At 35.4% G+C, this 20,205-nt stretch overlaps 1 protein-coding gene and 1 long non-coding RNA gene across 10 annotated transcripts in view; one reads left to right on the top strand and one right to left on the bottom strand.

Moving 5' to 3' along the window:
* The window catches only part of KCNT2 (potassium sodium-activated channel subfamily T member 2), a 147,445-nt gene that overhangs the window by 96,038 nt on the left and 31,202 nt on the right, over positions 1–20,205 (top strand). For 6 of the 7 annotated variants that reach the window (XM_055724389.1, XM_055724386.1, XM_055724387.1 and 3 more), the window contains 8 exons: positions 3,257–3,365; positions 8,204–8,260; positions 9,370–9,519; positions 10,650–10,879; positions 11,546–11,762; positions 12,966–13,071; positions 13,354–13,526; positions 18,718–18,852. In XM_055724389.1, the coding sequence (XP_055580364.1) occupies positions 3,257–3,365; positions 8,204–8,260; positions 9,370–9,519; positions 10,650–10,879; positions 11,546–11,762; positions 12,966–13,071; positions 13,354–13,526; positions 18,718–18,852 (1,177 nt within the window). The remainder of the gene's footprint in view (positions 1–3,256; positions 3,366–8,203; positions 8,261–9,369; positions 9,520–10,649; positions 10,880–11,545; positions 11,763–12,965; positions 13,072–13,353; positions 13,527–18,717; positions 18,853–20,205) is intronic. The other variant, XM_055724388.1, reaches the window with a different exon arrangement.
* Positions 1–20,205, bottom strand: part of LOC114014467 (uncharacterized) — a 52,260-nt gene that overhangs the window by 21,763 nt on the left and 10,292 nt on the right. The window lies entirely within an intron of this gene.

The following is a 20,205-nucleotide window of genomic DNA, read 5'->3' as shown; positions in this document are numbered from 1 at the left end:
AGAAGTAATGAATGGGCATTTTTCTCTATCTGGTCTGGTAGTGATCATGTTAATTTATCAAATTGACAAAAGTAGGGTTTCTCAGGATAGTTGTGTCATGTCTGGGACATTCTTAACACATGGCTGATGCTGCAGGCTTAAAACATATTTAAAATACTAATTTATCTTCAGGAACATTCAGAAGTCATAACTCACCACACTGCATTACTACATCTATTTGAGACAGACTTAGAAACATGTTTTTTGTCAAAATATATTTTCAACAGAAAATACAGCTTCTGGAAAATACTAAATGGATTATTTCTTTAGTGTAAATGCAGTCAAAATACTTGTTTGGTAACCTGATTTGACATATTTAATACTCATTTCAAGATAAACTGCAGTTTCCTCTGCTGCCTTGCTGCCATACTGAAGGAATAATTTGCTGATTCTAGAACCTGCTGTCACAGGACCTGACTGATGTCCCACACCTGAGGAGTGGGAAAGTTGTCACCGAGCTTCCTCCCTACTCACTTTAGAAGGGAGAGCATCAGATAAAATTCTGTATAGCCTTCACTGCATCTCCACAATAAGAGTCCTGAACATAAATATAAAACACAGTAACATTAGAGGCAAACTATAATCTGTCAAATAATTAAAGAAACAAACAAGTTATTTTTGACCTGATCCGTGTCTAGTACAAGAACTTCAGCCAAGAAGAAAAACCCATAGTACCTCTCTTCATTTTTCAAATGGCTATGATATTTCTAATCATGATAATTGGATCACTGAAGAATCTTTCACCTGATGTTGTCAAACCACCTCTGAGAATTCAAAAACTTCAAAATAGTTCTGAAATAGGCAGGGTATTATTTGCATATACCCATTTTACAGATGCATAAAAGATCATGGAGGGCATAAATAACTCATACAAAGTCAAAGTTTATGATAGGAGTGGAAATAGTCCTACAAATCCCAGCTCCATGGCTCCTGATGTAACTGGACAATACAATGTGAATCTCTTACACGTAGGAGATGAAGATGAGTATTGTAGGACAGCAATCTCTGTTTGCTATGTGCTATGTTACCTGTTAAAATGGTACTTTTACATAAATTATATCCAAAAAGTCCACCATAGATGTCAGAGAATGTAGAACATATGGAGAACTTATGTCTGATACGCTTTTCATTTGCATCGTGCCATCCATGATATATCCATTTTCATTTACATATATTTAGGTCAGCATGTACAGTTTTGTCCAAGTACAAGAAATTTTCCTGTGTATTTTTTCTTGCCCCTATTTTCAAAAGTATTAGCTATAATATAACAACATTCTAAACAAAAAATAAGGGGAGGTTATTTGGCAAAATCCTATACAATATGGAGAGTTTGCATTCCTCTGTCAGGAAGTCAGTATTCGCTTTCATGAGTCTTTGCCATCTGACTCATGGTAACGGAATGCAGATACTCCATCCAAGCAGTAGACTATGCCTTACTGTCTCAAAATCTCTAGTTTAAAATTCAAATAGATTTATTCATGGCACATCGTCAACTAAAAGAACACATTTCTGTCTGAAATATTTTCTGCAGGAAATTTTTAATTGCTACAACTGAAATATAATTAGCAGAGGAAAAATCTCATTTTGTTCTATATTTGACGTTGTCTTTATATAACTAAATTCATTCCTTTCCTATGACATTTAAATATGCCTTGATCTTCAGAAAATGAGAGAATGAGTTTCTCCTTCTGGTAGTCAGTGATTCTGTTACTGAAAAGGCTCTAAAAATTTCAAAAAAAGGAATAGAGAAGGCATAAAGTATGCCGGTTCAGTAAGTGGCATGCTTATAGCTACAGTATAAGTTCTGTCTAGAAAGTAGCTTAGAGAGGTAAGGTGGTTCTATGGATTTTAATGATACATTAGGGCAACTAGAAGTAGAGGTATGTAGACAGCTCAGACCTAGGTGGGAAGATGATTTGCTTGCTTTTATTAAGCAATTTTCATACAGCTTATGTTTTGATAATAGGCTGTACTACTTGTAGTATTCTTTCTCATCAGAAGCAAATGCTGCTCCTATTGAAAGTAACATAGACTGAATCAAACAGTAAATTCAGAAGAAAAAATACTTACTAGCATGCAATAAATGCCTTCATGACCTTAGAAAACCTTTATGACTTGTGAATTTCTACACTGACAAGTTTAAGTCATAAGTTTTGTGCTTATCCCTTCTTATATCTATTTTAATACTGTCACAGCTATTATGTGAATGACATTAAAGAGTAATTTCTATTTCATTTTCATGCTGTCACCACCACTGGAGAGCACTTAACTGTGATCTGAATTTTAAGCACTGCCTATCCAAGTTAAATAATAATTGATGTGATACTGAAAGCATGTGCAGAAGATTTGGCAGTTTTAGCTATAAGCCAATACAGAGGACTAGATATAATGTCTCTGTTGCTTTCTCTTCTTACTTCCCCTCCCCTAAATGCCATTAAAAGACAGAAAAAAATAGGTGTGCCTATAGTACTGTTCCATCACAGCAAGTACTAACATGCAGACATACTTTCTTCTAAGGACTCTTAGAACAATGCACGTTTTGTGATTACAAAAGCCAGACAAGGACTGGGGTAAAAAGAATGCAAAGTTGTAAAAAACTGGAAAAGAAAAAGCAACCACCCCCCTGGCCTATATTTCAAGGAGGTAGCAGCTGTTAGCAGTTCCTGGGGAGATAACAGTCAAACCTACATCACATATGGAGGTGCAGCGCAAACTCCCAGAGCTGCTGTCAAATAACCAGTCTGCAAACCAGTACAGCCTATCTAATTGATCAGCACTCCTGCATTGCGATATCCTGGGTATGCTACTTGCTGAACACAAAATTGTATCTGTGCAATGCTTGATGTCTCTATGCAAAACTGCGGAAGGCGCAAAAGATAGAAGCTAGACATGTGACACGGCTTACTCATACAACTAGTGCAGCAAGATAGTGGAAGTGGGAATCACAGAGCCGTTGCATCCTCTCCATGTGTAGCCGCAGGACAGAAAGTCTGAAGCGGATGCAGAAGTAACTCTGCTTATGCAATCTGAGAGAGAGCGTAGATTGGGCAAATCATACACAGCTGCTGTCTGGGTTCTAGTGGAAGATGAATGTCTGGAGGCAAATTTTGATTGTCCCTGTCTTCACCACTTTCCTAGACAAGGAAAGGAAGTGATAATTCTTTTCAATGGAAAGTATTTTTTTAAAACAATTTATATCTTCTTTTTGTTTCTACAGATCATGTTGTGTGTGAAGAGGAATTCAAATATGCTATGCTAGCTCTCAATTGTATATGCCCAGCTACCTCTACGTTAATCACGCTGCTGGTTCATACATCTAGGGGACAGTAAGTATATGCCACAATAAAAAAAAAACACCTTATGGGAGTTGTAGCTGATATTCTTTGGAAAATAGCTTACCCTGAACTCCCAGACAAAGTTTTTAAGGAGAAATTGGAACTTTCTGCACAATAAAAGCATCGAGTTATTTTACTAAAGATACTGTTATCTCAAAAAGAAACTCCCCCCACCAATATTTAACCTTGTTGCCTGCTGTTGTGCCGCTTCCACAAGGTACGAAAAATATGTATTTCCAATGTAGTAGATTGAATTGTGTATTTATCACACAGTTCTACTTAACAACAGCAAGAGCCAAAAATGCCAATTTTAATATGTTAATGTGAAGTTCTGTTTTTGTACACATATAAAAATTCCTATTAATTCGGCTCAAAAAGTGTTTTTATGATAACATGCAAAATATTATTTGCTATTCAGTGCCTGAATGTTAAGAAGTAAACATACATATGAAGAGATGGTTTTTAACATCATAACCACACTGCCAGAAGGGATACAGACACGGTCACAGTAGAACCTCTCTATATTTACCAAAAGAATTTTACCACATCTAGTATATCTCTGTTATGCTATGTTCTTGGAATAATAAGGTATTCTTATCAAAATGTTGTGGGAGGAGGGAGGCATTAAAGAGTAAATCTCCAAATATATCTGTAGAAATGGAATATGTGCATATAGACTGCACAAGAGTGTATTTGGGAGTCTCGTAAAAATGCATACTTTTTTTTCGAGTAATCATGGACCCAGTAATTCCTTGATATTTACAAGCAGTGTTATTTAACCTTCTATATTGCATTTATATATCCCCCTGTGCCCAGGATGGGGAAAACTGAAATTATTGCTAGAACTTTTACTACCAAGAACCACAAATGTCAAGATTTTAATGGCAGTATCTGTAGTCGAATCTGTTAAGAAGAAGACAACAAAATACTGTTTCTGTGCCTCCTGATAATCATGCTGAAATATGTTCTCCAGCTGCCTAGCATTCAGTATCTGACATGCACAGAATACAGAGCCTTTTTTAGTTATTTAGGAGAGTAATATTCTTAACAGCTAGCAGAGAATTCTCAGTCAGCACAAAACCAAACATATGAAAGGGAATCTGTTTTCTGCTATACTTAAGAACTCTGGCATTTCATTTTTAACACAGGCATATTGATCATTTATACAGATTCCCAACTATGATGCAAAGTAACTCTAATAGAATGCAAAAGCTCTTACTCGGAATTAACTGTTGTTATCAAGATTGTTAAAGTAACTGATTTCTAGTCTGGTCATTGTATACTAGGAACTAAAAAAAAATTTTTGGCACAAATAGTTGTCTGTGTTACTTTGAATCCTTCTTACAGAAACGTTACAAGCTTGCTGTATAAACACAGGAGAACTGGAAAAGTGAAAATGCCTAGTTGTTTCTTATTCTTTAGTCAGCACTCATCAGAGCATTTAATCTTGGATGGGCTCCAAAATACTGAAAAATGGCAAACTTTGGACATCTTAGAGCACGTGTATTAATGCTGGACTAATTGGTTGAATAGATGTGACCGTTCCTTAAAACTACACTATATGTGCAAAAGTTTAAAACATTAGAGGAAAAAAACTTCAAAAATATTTCAAATTTGAGTACTCTTCGCAGTGCTAAAAATAACTCAAAAAATTAAGTATTTCTCTCCCAAAATACCACTTTCTAAGCTTTCAAGTTTGATATTTTTGCTACTTCCTTTCATTTTTGCTAGATGTTTACGTAATTTTCGGACTGGTGGAGTTTTTCTTGCCCTTTTGTTCCTTAAAACTGTTTGAGATCCCCTGGAAATGCTGGAATATTTTCTCAGAAGTCTAATTTAACTGTGATTTAAATTTTTCTTTAAATTTTTAAGTGCACAGATCTGTTCAATGTATGATAAAGTCGCCAAGTCAAACATTCAGAATTAGGAAATGAGGACAAAGCTGTCTTTTTGCTAGCCTGCTCTAATCCTATTAAAAACCTACTGTGCTGTTGGAAACATTAAGTAATGGTATACTTGATCTTACTTCTTGCTTATAACTGAGTGTCAGGTAGGCCATGTTTAATCTGGAAGTTTTGTGTCCTCGAACGTTTAGTTAAGATGATCATTAACAACTAGTGATTTAACCATTGATTTTTAACAAGTATGCACTTCATGAATGTAATAATCTCAGTTCAAAGGAGGACAGTAATCACACATAACTGAAAAAGTCATATAAAATATTTAAATATGTGAAAATAATTTCTTTCCTGTATTACCTCTTCAGTGTCCCAATTTTATCAGCCTTTTTTATTCATAATTTTTATGTGTAATACCATCATTGATTTAAACCCTTGCTAACTGAAATAAACTCATAATTAGGTACAGGTATAAATCTGATCTTTAGAAATACTGTGCTTAAAGAAATTTATTTTCAGACTTTCTTACTGAGTATACAGTAATGCTTTAAGGGAAAAATTCCTTTCAAACTTACATTGTTCATAAGCATCTCTGGAGATTTGCACTGACTCTAGAGTGTTTGAACAGTCTTGGTAAAAAAAATGATTCTGCATTTCATTGTCCTCAGGGGGAAATCTGTTTTCAAAATAGTTATCAGTTTTGAGCTTCATCTTCAGGTTGTCATTATATTTGCAGACAAAACTGCTTTGGATTTGACAAATTTATAAATCAGAGTAATTGTTTGGGCTTTTCTGTAGATTTTTCTGATGTTGAACAACAGGTAAATTAACTGCTAATAGTTAAAAAAGTTACCTTTATTCAAATGAAAGATTAAGTTGGTGAACATTTGAGTTCGGTTAAGTATAAGTAAAAAGATTAACTGAAAACCGATTATTTAAGCTACAAATAAAAATGTTAACTATGTGTGCATTTATATCCAAACTAAATACTAACTTTGACATACATAATGAAGAGTATTTGTTAAATAGACTTCCAATAGTAACAGTGAACTGCTTTCCTTGTGTTGTGGTTTAACCCTGGCCGGCAAGCAAGCCCCACACAGCCGCTTGCTCACTGCCGCCACGGTGGGATCGGGGAGAGGATCAGAAGAGTAAAAGTGAGAAAACTCGTGGGTTGAGATAAAGACAGTTTAATGGGTAACACAAAAGCCATGCATGCAAGCAGAGCAAGCCAAGGAATTAATTCCCTGCTCCCCAAGGAGACAGGCAGGGGCTCAGCCGTCCCCAGGACAGCCGAGCTCCATCAGACAGAACAGTTACTTGGGAAGACAAACACCATAGTGCCAAATAATCCCCCCTTTCTTCTTCTTCCCCATCTTATATATACACTCAGCACGACATTCTGTGGCATGGAATATCCCTCTGGCCAGTTCGGGTCAGCTGTCCTGGCTGTGTCCCCTCCCGATCTCCCATGCCCCTCCTGCCTCTCGCTGGCAGCGCCCAAGAAACTGGAAAGTCCTTGACTCAGTATGAACACCCCCAGCAACAACCAAACCCATCCTGTGCCATCAGCATTGCTCTCACACCAAACCCCAACACAGCACTGCCCAGCCACTGAGAAGAAAATTAACTCCATCCCAGCTGAAACCAGGACACCTTTACATGGGTTGTTGTTAAATTATCCTTTCATTGTCCTGGTTACTACCAGCACCTGCATTGAACTTCATGTAGAACTTGACTTTTAAATGCCTGTCAGTACTGACTTTGTTATATAAAAAGAACAGGTTTGAATTATGGGGAGACTGCAATGAATCAATGGCTTCCAACCTTGGATAATCTTCCTAAAGCGTATTCAAGGTCATTGGAAAGATTGTCATAATAATGAATTCAGGTTTCCATTCACAGAACCCCCATGTCTGTTGACTTACTTAACTTCCATGTAGTGGCTGGGAATGTTTGTGCAAGTTTTTATCACAGATAACAAAGTTCAAATGACTACCTGTGCCTTTCTGTTCCACAAGGAATGATTCTTCTTTTTCCATGGTATTTTAAGTGCATGTAACCAGAGGAGATTATCAAGGACCTGACCAGAATATTTCTTGCTTTTTGTTATTTCCCTGGTGAAAAGCCATTCATTAAGGGAAAATATGATCACTTTCAAATTCTAGCTTCTTCACATTTGTTAATTTAGTGAAATAATGATCTTAAATGACTCTCATTTTAATGGAATTAAACAGTTCATTGACAGTTCATAGATAAAACATTGTCCCAACTGTTTGTTGTACTCTTACAAATGAAGTGCTACTTATTCCACAGGGAATCTGTTTCCTGTATTTACAAAGAAATAGTGTGCCACTGTTAATAATATAACCCCATTTCTGATAATCACGAAGATAAGTACACTGAGAAATTACTGGAAGTTGAAGGCAATACTTAGCAGCAGAACACAGGCAAAATCATTATTCTTTGTAATCCTAATTAGAATGGTAATACAATAAACAGTAAACAAAAAGAAACATGTACATAAATTAAAAACACCTTATCTTTTGTATTATTATGTGAGAGACTGGGGAAAATGTTCATTTTCAAAGCAAACTTTGGCTAGCTCAACTTGCTATTAAAATTAAGGGAGGTTTGCTGCTGTTTTTATGAACTGGCTTTGCTCTTTAATGCAATTTTTCAGATTAAACAAACCAGATGTAAATAATCCCATTCCCTTCTCAGCTGTTTATGGAATTCAAAACCTCAGTCTGTAAGACACCAAAACTCTACCTGGAATCTTATGTATAATATTCATATTGATCTTAGTATTTATTTTCAATGTTACCTAGTTATCTAATTTAGTGGTAGAACTTTATTGAGTTTGTATTATGATCCAAAATATTGGAAGAAAATAGCTTTTCTGACTTGAACTTAATGTGATCTTTACAGAACAGACCCGTGGGAAGCTTTTAGACAACTAACTGGAACAAAGCAGACTTTAAACAGGTAAACATTGTATTTTAGGAGAAAATGAAATATGGAGAATTTTTTTTCTGTAATTACATTTCTAGTTCTGCTATTCTACATGTAGTGCACTTTGTTAACACTGCTGCAATAAAAGTGGTTTACTTATTTCCATCTTGAAACAAAATGTTCCTATGCTAACGGTGGAGATGAGTGATAAATTGAAGAAAAACAGAAATTGTGTGAAGATATTGAAAATGTTTAAATGAGCACAAAGGAGCGTGTCCCAGTATCTTGAGATCATAGCTCCAAGTGGCAAAACACAGAGCACATTTGTCAGTTTTATGTTCTATCTGCACATACATATATCTGTATATATATGCACCCATTATATCCAGGAAGACTCATATAGACAGAACCTTGTTTCTGCATGAAACTTAATAAAGAAATTCACAGAAGCCCCAAGTCTGCAAGTTCTGGTGTTCCCTAAGGTTTGGAACATTTCCACTAACAGTCCATCTGGATAAAGAACGTTAGCTGCATATAGTAAAGGATGATATGCATAAATGGTTAAGGTAATTATAGAAAGGAAGGTATACACTTGTCATAGTATACAAGGCACAGTAATTAAAAATGCCCATACAGTAAATGCTGAAGATAACCAACAAGCAAATGCAGGGGAAACCCCAGAAATTTTCCTTACAGATAAAGTGACTGAAGCCAAATGGGTCTTCCCTGCATAAGTTAATTTTAACGGTTCTACTTCAGACGGGAACCAGAGCACCTGCCGTGGAGCACCTGAAGGGGCTGTCTTTATGCACAGAATGAGTATGCTGTTGGTTTCACCTGACATCTTTAGATTGTAATGAATCTACTTATTAATGGTGTGAATTTAAAGTTAATTCAGCCGTCTCTCTCCTGATGTTAAAGTACATAATCTTATATGCCTATTACTTAGCAGAAAATGTTAATTTATTAAAATAGTCTCTGTACTTACACTGTTACCAAGCTTTGATATCAAATATTTCTTTCAGATTAGCAGATGGGACATTTTTAACAGACATTTGTAGTTTCTATTGCCATGAAATACTGTTTTGATTAGTAAGAATTCGACATTGTTTTAAATTATTCTCTACCTGTACATGTTTCAGGGAGAGTCAGCAGTCACCGGAACAATGGCAGAAAATGTATGGCAGGTGCTCCGGTAATGAAGTGTATCATATTAACCTGGAAGAAAGTACTTTTTTTGCTGAGTATGAGGGGAAAAGCTTCACATATGCTTCTTTCCATGCACATAAAAAGTATGTTGATTTTCCTATCAGCAATTAAAACTTCAAAAAACTAATTATTTGTTTTGTCTGCAATGTAACTTTGCATTTGAAGGTGTGGTATTACACATTACTGTGTTTCTGGGTTTAAATATCTGCCCATTAATATGTTTTGTGGATGTTTTTATGTAAGTTACAGCTGGTCAGGGAAAAGCTCGTGTTGGTTCTGTATAGGGCGGCTCAGTCTGACAGAATAGATTACAAAGGATGTGTGGGGTAAGGCTGACAACCAGAAATAAACCTGCATCTTAGAGAGGTTGTGTGAGAACACCAGTCTCTTTCCATGTGCAAAATAATCTAGAAAAGGGTGGGTGGGAGGGTGTTAGTGTATTTATTTTTTTCATTTATTTAGGAGTCAGCTGGACATCTGGCTTCCTTTGTGGCGTGTTCATTTCATGCCAAATGTTCAATTGAAAGGTGGTACATGCTATATTCTGGTGACTGTTCAAAATAAACCCGTATTTTTTCTGTTCGATGCTATCATATCTTCTTTAGGTTCCAGATCATGCATGACTTATTCAGTGCTGCTCTGTAAGGAGAACATACAGACTAAAACCAAATCATGTATATTCCTATATATTTAACAAAATGGACGTATATCAAACCCTGAACACTGAGTTTATTCTCAAACTTAAAAGAGATTTTTTTTCTTTAATTCCTTATTTTCTTCCATTAATTAAATACATTTCTAGGAGTGAATTGCAAAAATAAATTCTGAAAATGGTTTCTATTGCATATGGATAATGGAACAATTTAACATGATCAATGCTTTTGCATATTATATATCCATTCTTCTACTAATATTTTCCCAGAGGGGACTATAGATCTGATTTAAAAAAAATCAACAGCATTAGAAGAATATTATCGGGGTTAAGAAGAACACTGGATTTCAAACACCTAGGGATCCGTGAACTCATAAAAACTACTTGAGCAGAAGTGGCCTATCAAGGAGACAACGTTTTTCAAACATTGGTCACAAAAATCTGCAAATGTTCATGATCTGCAAAATATAAAAATATACTGGAGGTTCATTTTTGACAGTGGAAATTCTGGTATATATGGGACTATGCAAAATGAACCATGCCTTTCCTTTTCTAATTAAGGTTTGGAGTCTGTCTGATTGGTGTTAGAAAGGAAGATAACAAAAACATTTTGCTGAATCCAGGTCCTCGATATATCATGAATTCTACAGATATATGCTTTTATATAAATATCACCAAGGAAGAGAATTCTGCTTTTAAGAAGCAAGAAAAGCACAGAAAAAAACAGGAATCAAAGTTATCTTACTGTGGAGCTTCTAGGTTGCCTGTACACAGTATAATAGCCAGCATGGGTAAGTAAAAAAAAAGCCTCACAACATATTCAATGAATAGTGCATTTTAAAGTGTTTAACAGTGTATTCCTAAAATTTTAAGAAATTATAATAGTGTGTGGAAAGAAAAAGCATTAAATGCTTGCCCTCCTATTTTCAAAAAAAACCACCCCAAAACAAACAAACAAAAAAGAAAACTGAACAGAAATAGGTTATGTTTTTCTTTTACTTGACAATATGGAATTACATTGCCGAAGACAGTTGTATTGAAAAGTAATAATAAAATGTACACAAAGCAAAACAACTGGGAAAATCACATGGGTAGTTTCTTTGTCATTCATAACTAGTTGTTTATAATAAGTTTTCATAAACGTCTTCAATTAATAAAATGCCCTTGCTCAATAAAAACCTACTGGTTGTTGGTGCATATAAATAAGGATTAGTTATAGGAGGTATGATTTTTAAAAGGTATTTAAAAAGTTGTATTAATGGTCAGAAAAAGTGCTGCTTTGCAGGAAAAGACTTGCTCAGGAAGAGTTTACGTATTTGTTTTATTTTAGTGTAATAATCAATATAGTGTTCCTTTTAGTCTGTGGCAGTGTAGGCTGGTAGTCCCCACTAAATGCAGGAATGTTATTCAAATGTTTTGACAACCACATTGAGAATATGCTTTCAACTCTGCTTCAGGGACAGTGGCTATCGATTTGCAAGATGCAGGATGCCGAACGTCCAGCGGACCTACGCTCGCTCTGCCTTCTGAGGGGGGTAAAGAGGGCAGACGGCCCAGTATAGCACCTGTTCTGGAGGTTGCAGACTCATCCTCACTTCAGACGTGTGACCTGCTAAGTGACCAGTCAGAAGATGAAACTACCCCATCGGATGATGAAGTCTCTGCAGGCTTAGAGTATGTATATTAAATATAAAAACCATAATTTGAAAGGCTAATATTATGTAGGTGGCACGGATAATTTTTTGACATGCAGATCAATTCAAGCAGTTGTAGCAAGCAAGACCCATAAGGGGCAATTACAGAGTTATTCCCTTTTTTGAAATGCTGTTGTCTGTTAGCAGAATGCTTTTATGCCCATGTTGAAATTCAAAAAAACCTGATCAATATCTCCGTTTGCTGGAGATTTTCTATACTCGGTTATAGGTATCTCCTTTTTTAATAGCGTCTTTTATAGCTGTTTTTCTTGCATTCTATTGTTACACAGACAGGACTCAAATGATCTGTAAACAGAAGAGTACTTCTGAGAATGCAGTGATAATCAGATCGTTCAACAGGCTTGTTGAATAGGCTAGGTGTCTGACTTCAAAATGTAGGAATGAAAAAAAAGTATGAGACAAATCTATTACATCAAATTTAAAATGCATATTAAGCAATTATGTTTATTGGGATTATTGACAGGGATGTTAAAACTGAAATACACAATTAAGCCAATGGCTCACCTAACACAGTTTCCTATCTCTAACAGTGGCAAGCGTGAGAAGCCCCAGGTAAGATCATAAAGCTCCAATAAAAAAAATAATAGGACAAGCCTTCTAAAATCTGCAGGCTAAAATACCAGGATGTAAAAGGCCCCTCGTTAAAAACTAAGGCCAATTAGAAATTTCATCTCTTGCCATTTACAACTTATTCCAGCTACGTTTAAAGTATGTTATTAAAGCAAGAAAATAATGACCTCAATCATTCGTGATAATGTTTGAAAGAGAAATGGGGAAGGAAGAGCAGAAGTACCACAATTATTTCAGTTTTATTTCCTTTTTTTTCCTTCCCTAGAAGTTTCCAGAACATGCATCCAAAACACTAGGGCAGCACACTGATACATCAGCCCATTTCCAAAGATGCCTGTACAAAAAAACCCAAGCCAAATTCTTTTTGTCCAGAAAAGCATGATAGCTTTCACTAAATTCTATTGCATTGGTCGAAGCTACAAAATGTATTCCTTTGATCCTTATTAAACATAGTGCATTTCATGTATTTGACTCTGCTAGTCTGCAGATAACTGCAAAACTTAAGACATTGGTATAAACATCCCACGAAATAGTTGTATAGTCAACTGTTTTCCTGTAATTTGCTATATTGAAAATGTTTGTTCTATTCTAGGTATGCCAAAGGCTATCCTCCTTACTCTCCATATATTGGAAGCTCTCCTACGTTTTGTCATCTTCTGCATGAAAAAGTACCCTTCTGTTGTCTAAGACTAGATAAGGTAAAGGGAGTTTCTGTTACTGGGTACAGCTGCATTCTCATTTGTCTCTTGCATCTGAACAGTTAAATTCTGGTTTCTGCTCAGAGATGAGGTTTGTTCAGCACGTACTAAGCTATGATACATTTTCTCATCCTTTTCATGACCAAGCATTTATTGATGCCTGATCAGGCCCTGGGTGAGGTCACCTGATAAAATTTTCTACTTCTAATGGTAAAGGCCTTTAATGTCACATCTAAACCTCTTTATTCATATCCACTAAACTTGTTCTTATTTTGATTTCAGGGATGCCAACATAACTACTACGAAGATGCCAAAGCCTATGGATTCAAAAATAAATTGATTATAGTTGCAGCAGAAACTGCTGGAAATGGCTTATATAACTTTATTGTTCCACTCAGAGCTTATTATCGACCAAAGAAAGAACTAAATCCCATTGTATTACTCCTGGATAACCCGTAAGTAAATTTTAAGTTCTTTTTTTAGTGATATGTTTTAAATTCATTTTACCATTACTTCAATAGATGATCACTTCACATGGCCAACTTAAAATCAAAAACATTATGGCACATTTATTGTGGAGAAAAGTTAGTGACAGAAGTAATACCCTATGTTCACTGTCATACACAAAATTGACTTTTTATATGACTGTAAACAGCTATACTGAATTTAAATGTCCTTATGCTTCATGGCCAATGTTTCAGTTAAGTATTTCTTAAAAATGCCCAAAATAACGTGAATATTACTGCTAAAATCAAATAACTTCATAAATAGTGTAAAAAACAAGCTGTGCAACAGCTGTGCACAGCTACATGACAGCACTCCATTTTTATCACGAGGCACACAGACTTTTTATCACGAGGTACTTCAGTGGCCTGGGCCAGTTAGGTATGATTTTAGTAATTTTAGACTCTTAAGATAAACAGTTCTTTAAGCTAGTAGGACACGCACCCACTTGGCCTATGTTTATATGAAGTCATGGAAGAAAATTAAAATCTGCAATATTATCTGGAGATTACTGAAATTCTTAGCCTGTCTTGCATTATCTGTTTAAAATTTCAGGCAACTTCTTCTCTGGCAAGACTGAATCATTTACAATCTGACAATGAATGAGACTTTTTTTGGGGGGGGTGGGGGGCAACACTTTGGTACTGCTCAAGTACTTAAAATCACAATTTGGAAGACACAGAAATGGAGGTTAGCTGCATATAGAAAATTAGATCAAGCTATGAAAGCACAGAAATGTCTCATGGGTTCGGATTCCAAGTTGACACTTCCTTTTGCATATATATATCTTCTAGTTTTAAGTGATTTATTATATAAAGACGTGCTGTGAAGTGTCCTGATTTTGCCTCGGAAAGCTCTTAGTGAAGCCGTATACACCTGTGTTTCCAAAACCAAAGCTTTATAATGTTCATATTATGCTGTAAAGTGAATTACACAAATTGGTAAGAGCCTAAATTAAGCCAAAGGACTTCTGATTTGCAACTTGCTGAAGATGAAAGATGTGAGCATACAGTGCCCTCTTGTGCTTGTTCCTTTTTCCATCAGGGTGCCCGAATTTCATGCTATCGTGACATTTTATGGCTAAACCCACTTCTTATTAGCATAAAGTAAAAGCTATGGTTGCTAATTAAACTAATACCTTAAGTGTTATCTCCCTCTGTAGCGTTTGCAGTGACTCCTCTGAAAGGCCAGCATTTGTGGGACTAGAGAAGCTGGCTGAAAAGCCAGCATGCTTTCCATACCTGCATGAGGTGGAATTCAGACTGCCATTCCAGTCAATTGGAATTTTGAAATTTACTTCATTGGACTTAGGAATTTGGCCACCTTCAGTGACCCTATCTATGCCCTGGTGTTATATTCCTATTTTCTCTATTTATCAAGACAATTTATTACAGTATGTTTATTCTGATACCTATACATCACATGTGTTTTAAGATTCCCAATGTTTCTTTGTATGTAAGAAGAAACACAGTAAAATTTACGATTAAAGAAACAATGCAATAAAATACAGTATCTTAGTTTTCACATTTCATTTTAAAAATAAGGTTTCATCTAAGATGGTCTCATTGACTTGAATGGAGCAGTTGGCATGAAAAACCAAATGATGGTTGGGTTTCCACTTCACATTTTAATTAGAAATTCTCACTGCTTATTTTAAGTACTCCTAAGTCATGCACTGGAGTATAACTTGGTAGGGTGTCTTTTAACATCAGTCGTTCATTTTTATATTTGGAATTGTACTGTGCCATAAAATTTCTGATTTAAGAGGTGCTTTTTTTTAGTATAAGCATGTTAATTCTGATCATTCTTTATGATCACAGCAAAGTATTGATACACAGTTTAGAACAGTTATTTCTTTTTTAAAAAAAAGCTACCAGTTTATTGAAATATTTCAGAAGAGATGCCGCTGTTGTGATATTGTGTTTCATTTTGTAATCCCATTTGCTGCTTAGGCCAGATATGCATTTTCTGGATGCAATCTGTTGGTTTCCAATGGTTTACTACATGGTGGGCTCTATCGACAAGTAGGTGAAATAACTGTTAGAAAACCTAACATTGTAGTGCTCAGTGGTTTGTGTGTATTGTCATTGCATGTTTAAGTGTGTGTTGTATTTGAAGATGAACTTTTTGCATGCGTGGTTTGTGTTTGTGTACTGTAATTTGGGATTTCAAATTTCTGACTTGTAAAGGATATCATTAGTGAAAAGTGTGACAGGGAACACAGGTTAATATCTTCAAAAAGTTAAAATTAACACTTCCTTAGTTGCATTAAGATGTTTCTGCAAATTGCCAGATTATAGCCTTGATTCTAATGTCGTTCTGTATTTAGTTATTATTTGTTTGGATTACTGACTGGGGCTGATAGCTGCAGAATGTAGACAGTCTGGAATGTGTCCAGCAGTCTTCAGCTACTGCTACTTAAACTATCGCCTACCTCTACATTTCTGTCTTCACCTATGCTAACATGTGTTTGCATATGTAGGTTTAGCAACATAGATTTAATGTAAAACTCAGGCAGAAATAAGAAAATAGCAAGGGCTCACTGCCATTTTAGTAAACTCCTGTGTATGGAGTGTCAATTTAGAGAAGAAAATGGTTTGCTTTACTACATTGCTAATATTGAGTTGGGGCTACAAGCCCGTAATACTTATTCCCCAAGTAGAAAACAAAATCATTATTTCCTACTGTGAAATAACAGAATCCAGTTTTTCTATGAGAATTCTGGAGAGTCAACATTTCTCCATCTCAACCTGTTGTAACAAGGGCTTTAAAACTACTTACAGTAGTGATACGGTTACAAATTTACCTTGGTGATGCATAGTCATTGTGAGATTTGCAAAGAATCTACAGGAATGTTTTTCACCTTCTGCATTTTTCCTCTAAACCAACAGTGTCTCACGTTGTTAATATCTACTACTTTCTTAACTCTTTATTCCAAAAAATTATGAAAAGAATTCATACCAGCAGAGTAATTGAATTGACTCACAGTATCCAAAACCACCCATAGATGTTAAACTAGTTTTTTTGAACATGGAAAATAAAACTTAATTAAGTTTTCTGAGTTTATTTCAAAAAGAAAATCACCAGAGCCCTCCCTATAGGTGTTCTGTTTTCAGAACCGAGTACATAAAAAAAAATTAAGTGTGTAGTCTTTGAAATAAGTCTTTGAAATGCAGAATGCTAGAGTTTAAAGTAATACTAGCATGAACTTCTGCATATCTTCTGACAATACAATCACTTCAATTCCTGGTGCAATAAGCGATCATATCTGGGGGGGGGAGTGTTGACATCTTTTCATCAATAACAATGCTTTTAACAATGTAATTCATACTTATCATGTACAAGTAATAGAAGTTTACCATCCTTAGCTAAGAACAATAATGTAAAATATGAGAAGCCTCCTTTGTTATTTAATGAGTATAGCATACATTCCCAAAGTACCACCTCCTACCTTTAAGTATCTAATCTATTTGTCATTTGATCACCTGGCATAAAATGTCATCACCTTAGAAAGAAAACTACCAAAGGACTTACTCTCTTTTACCACTCCAGTATTAGAAGTGGGTGGCCTGCAGAAAAATAGCTTTACCAAAATTCATAGATGGCATGAACTTTTTTACAATATGTCGTTGAGTAGTAGATACCTGTTCTACAGTCTTCAGGTAAAAATTATTTGAGATCTGTAACTGAACAGATTTCACAGTTGTGTAGAAATCTATTCAGTATTAAGAAAGCTATAGCTAGAGGTACTAGAGAACTAGAATTATAATACTTCTAAACCAACATTTTTTAAATTCTCCACAAATCAGCTGAATGTAACTGCTAAAATAATAGCTGTTGAGCTTGTGAAATGTTGAAATGCATAAAAGCTGCGCCTTTCAGAATATGCTGCTATGTTCAAGAATCAGCTGGGAGACCAAAAAAGCAGAAATAGATTGCTCAGAGAAAGTTTAGAGTTCTACTTGTGCACTGAAGTTTTTAATATAGCTCATATAAAATACAGCCTTTCTTTTGTTGTAGTAAACCATCACTGTTATTGCACAGTTTCAAAAATAATTATATTATGTATTTGTTTTGGAAGAATATGTATAAAACGTAACAACAACAAAAAAAAAAAAACCACAAATTTGTAGAGATTTCCTCACTCAGAATTTCAAAAATAGTTTATATTAGGTTACATAAACTTAAGAAGATCATTACTGAAAAAACCCCACTGTATCAGGACAATTAAGACTTAATTAATTTTACAGATTGCCAAATAAGAAGCAATTACAATGACAAAATAGCTTTTCAGCTTGGAAGTAAACAGAATGATGCAAAAATTTAGTTTTCCAGGTTCCCTTGGAAGCAAGAAATTCACCTTTTCATCTTATTTTCACTCACTTAAAAATTGCTAGGTTCCTAGCAGTCTTTATCATTATGGAAAACATCCTTTCTAAACTTTTCAAGGAGTGCTTGGCTTCTATGGAAAATATTATCGTTAAAACAACTGAAAGATGCTTCATTTGGCAAACAGAACTATAATGCCTGATGAGAACTGTAACTCAGCTGTCTGTGTGTGTTTTCTATGGTCAGGCTTCACAGGGAACAGTGTCCAGTGGCATGCAAAGTTTTATTGATGTACAGCTGCTCCTAAAAGCATCAGGAGAACCCTACAACTCATAGATTAACCTAAAAGAGGAATGTATTAAATGTCCTGGTAGAACATTTATCAGCATTTTGAAACTGAAATATAAAGGTGGGGAAGAGCAACCCAAAGCATTTATTTGGGTCTATTTATTGCCAAAAGTAACTAAAGTGAAGCAAGTTCTTGCTGCATGTAAGGACATAAAATAAGCCTTATGTTAAAAGCTTATTTTAAAAAGCTGAAATGTATCATTTTAGCAAAAGGAGAGGGACTGTAACAACCTACTGATGTGCATTTTGTATGACTTCAAGGAAAATAATTATTCATATGCTGTTCTATCAATTAATTGAGATTATGTAATTGCTATAGATTATATCGGAAATTATGATACATACATGGAGATGAAGGGAACCAGCAACTCACCCTGTGATCTGCAAATTCCAGCCATCCCTAATCTTTTAAGTGTTCCATGCTTAAGTTGCTTGTTTCTTTCTCCCTCTTTTTCTTCACAAAAGCCTAGATGACTTACTAAGATGTGGGGTCACCTTTGCAGCTAACATGGTGGTGGTGGACAAAGAAAGTACAATGAGTGCCGAGGAGGACTACATGGCAGATGCTAAGACTATTGTAAATGTTCAAACACTCTTTAGGTAATTCATTTTTGCGTTCTATCTATACATCCTCATCAATCGTGAAATATGTAATGCCTTTGTTACTCAGGTAAGAAATTATTTCTTTTTCTTCCTTCTACTTAAATTTTCCCTTATATGAATTTGTGTCTTACATGGGCAAACCTTTTTCCACCCTGCTTAGCAGTACACTCAGAATCCTGAGGTATTCTTCTGAAATCTCAGATAAAATTCTGCAAATCCCCAAACTGGATGATCATTTAAAAAGTCAACTGTCAGGTTTGGAGCAAGGAAAACAAAGCCACTCTTAAAGACTTAGAACCAAATATAGTTGTGAAAAGAATTTTTTCCTCTGTGCAGCAGCCTTTCACGGTAATTCTAAAGCCAGTATGTAAAGCAGATCCTTCTAATGCTGAAAGGTAAGGAATGCATCACTGGAGTTAGTAGTAAGGGCTCATACTTGGTGTATTTAGTTTTGAACAAAAGTTAGGTTTTTAGGCACATATATGCAACATTACATATGACAACTACATACTAAGAGTCGTAAAAGAATAACTGAAAGCAGAGTGAAAAAATTACCAGTCTAATAAAGAGGCTGAGAAGGCAGTGCTGTGATGAAGGGCTAAACACTCTGAGATTTCCTCTTCATTTGAGAACCTCTCCTGATTAAAGCCTCGCTTTGTGTTAAATACCTGGATTCAACAGGTAGCAAAAGATAGATGTCTCTTCAAACTGTGAAAAAAGGTCTTATTTGCTTAGAGAACTAAACACACTACGCAGTGAGCTATGAAATGCTTCGCTGAAATGGGGCTTAAGCCGAGTGCTTCCTGCTGGTTGTTCTAGTAAGACCTGGACAAAAGTCTGTCCTTCCCTAGAGGATTCAGTATCATTCACCATTGCTGCCCTTTCATGTGTCAAGCCTTCCGCTTAAGACCAGAAGGAGATGCATAGTAAAGGTCTGTCGAAAATCTGTCAGTGTTTTAGAAAGCTGAGCTCATTAAAACACAGGTATTTCAATCAGGAGATTTTCTTTTAATGCAGCGGTGTGTGAGAATGCAGTTAAACGCTGTTAGAGCTTGTGTGTGTGCTAAAAAGAGGCAAAATCTACATTACACAAGAAACTTAAGTTGTGTCTTTTTCTAACAGTTTTTGAATTTGTACCCAGTACTAGTACAGGTATGCGTGTTTCATAATCACACCTAAATTTAACCTAGAAACTGTAATTGAACTTAATCTGTGCATCATTCAAGTTACTCTTAATTATATTGTGCTAGGGTATCTCACTGAGGTTTTGACATAGGCCACTTAAAGTTTTCAGAAATACATTTTATCCCTAAATTCGAAACAGAAAAATTAGTTGAATGAAAATTGAAA

The sequence above is a fragment of the Falco cherrug genome, chromosome 12, assembly GCF_023634085.1.
Source record: "Falco cherrug isolate bFalChe1 chromosome 12, bFalChe1.pri, whole genome shotgun sequence".
Lineage (NCBI taxonomy): Eukaryota > Metazoa > Chordata > Aves > Falconiformes > Falconidae > Falco > Falco cherrug.
This window is presented reverse-complemented; position numbering and strand designations above follow the sequence as displayed.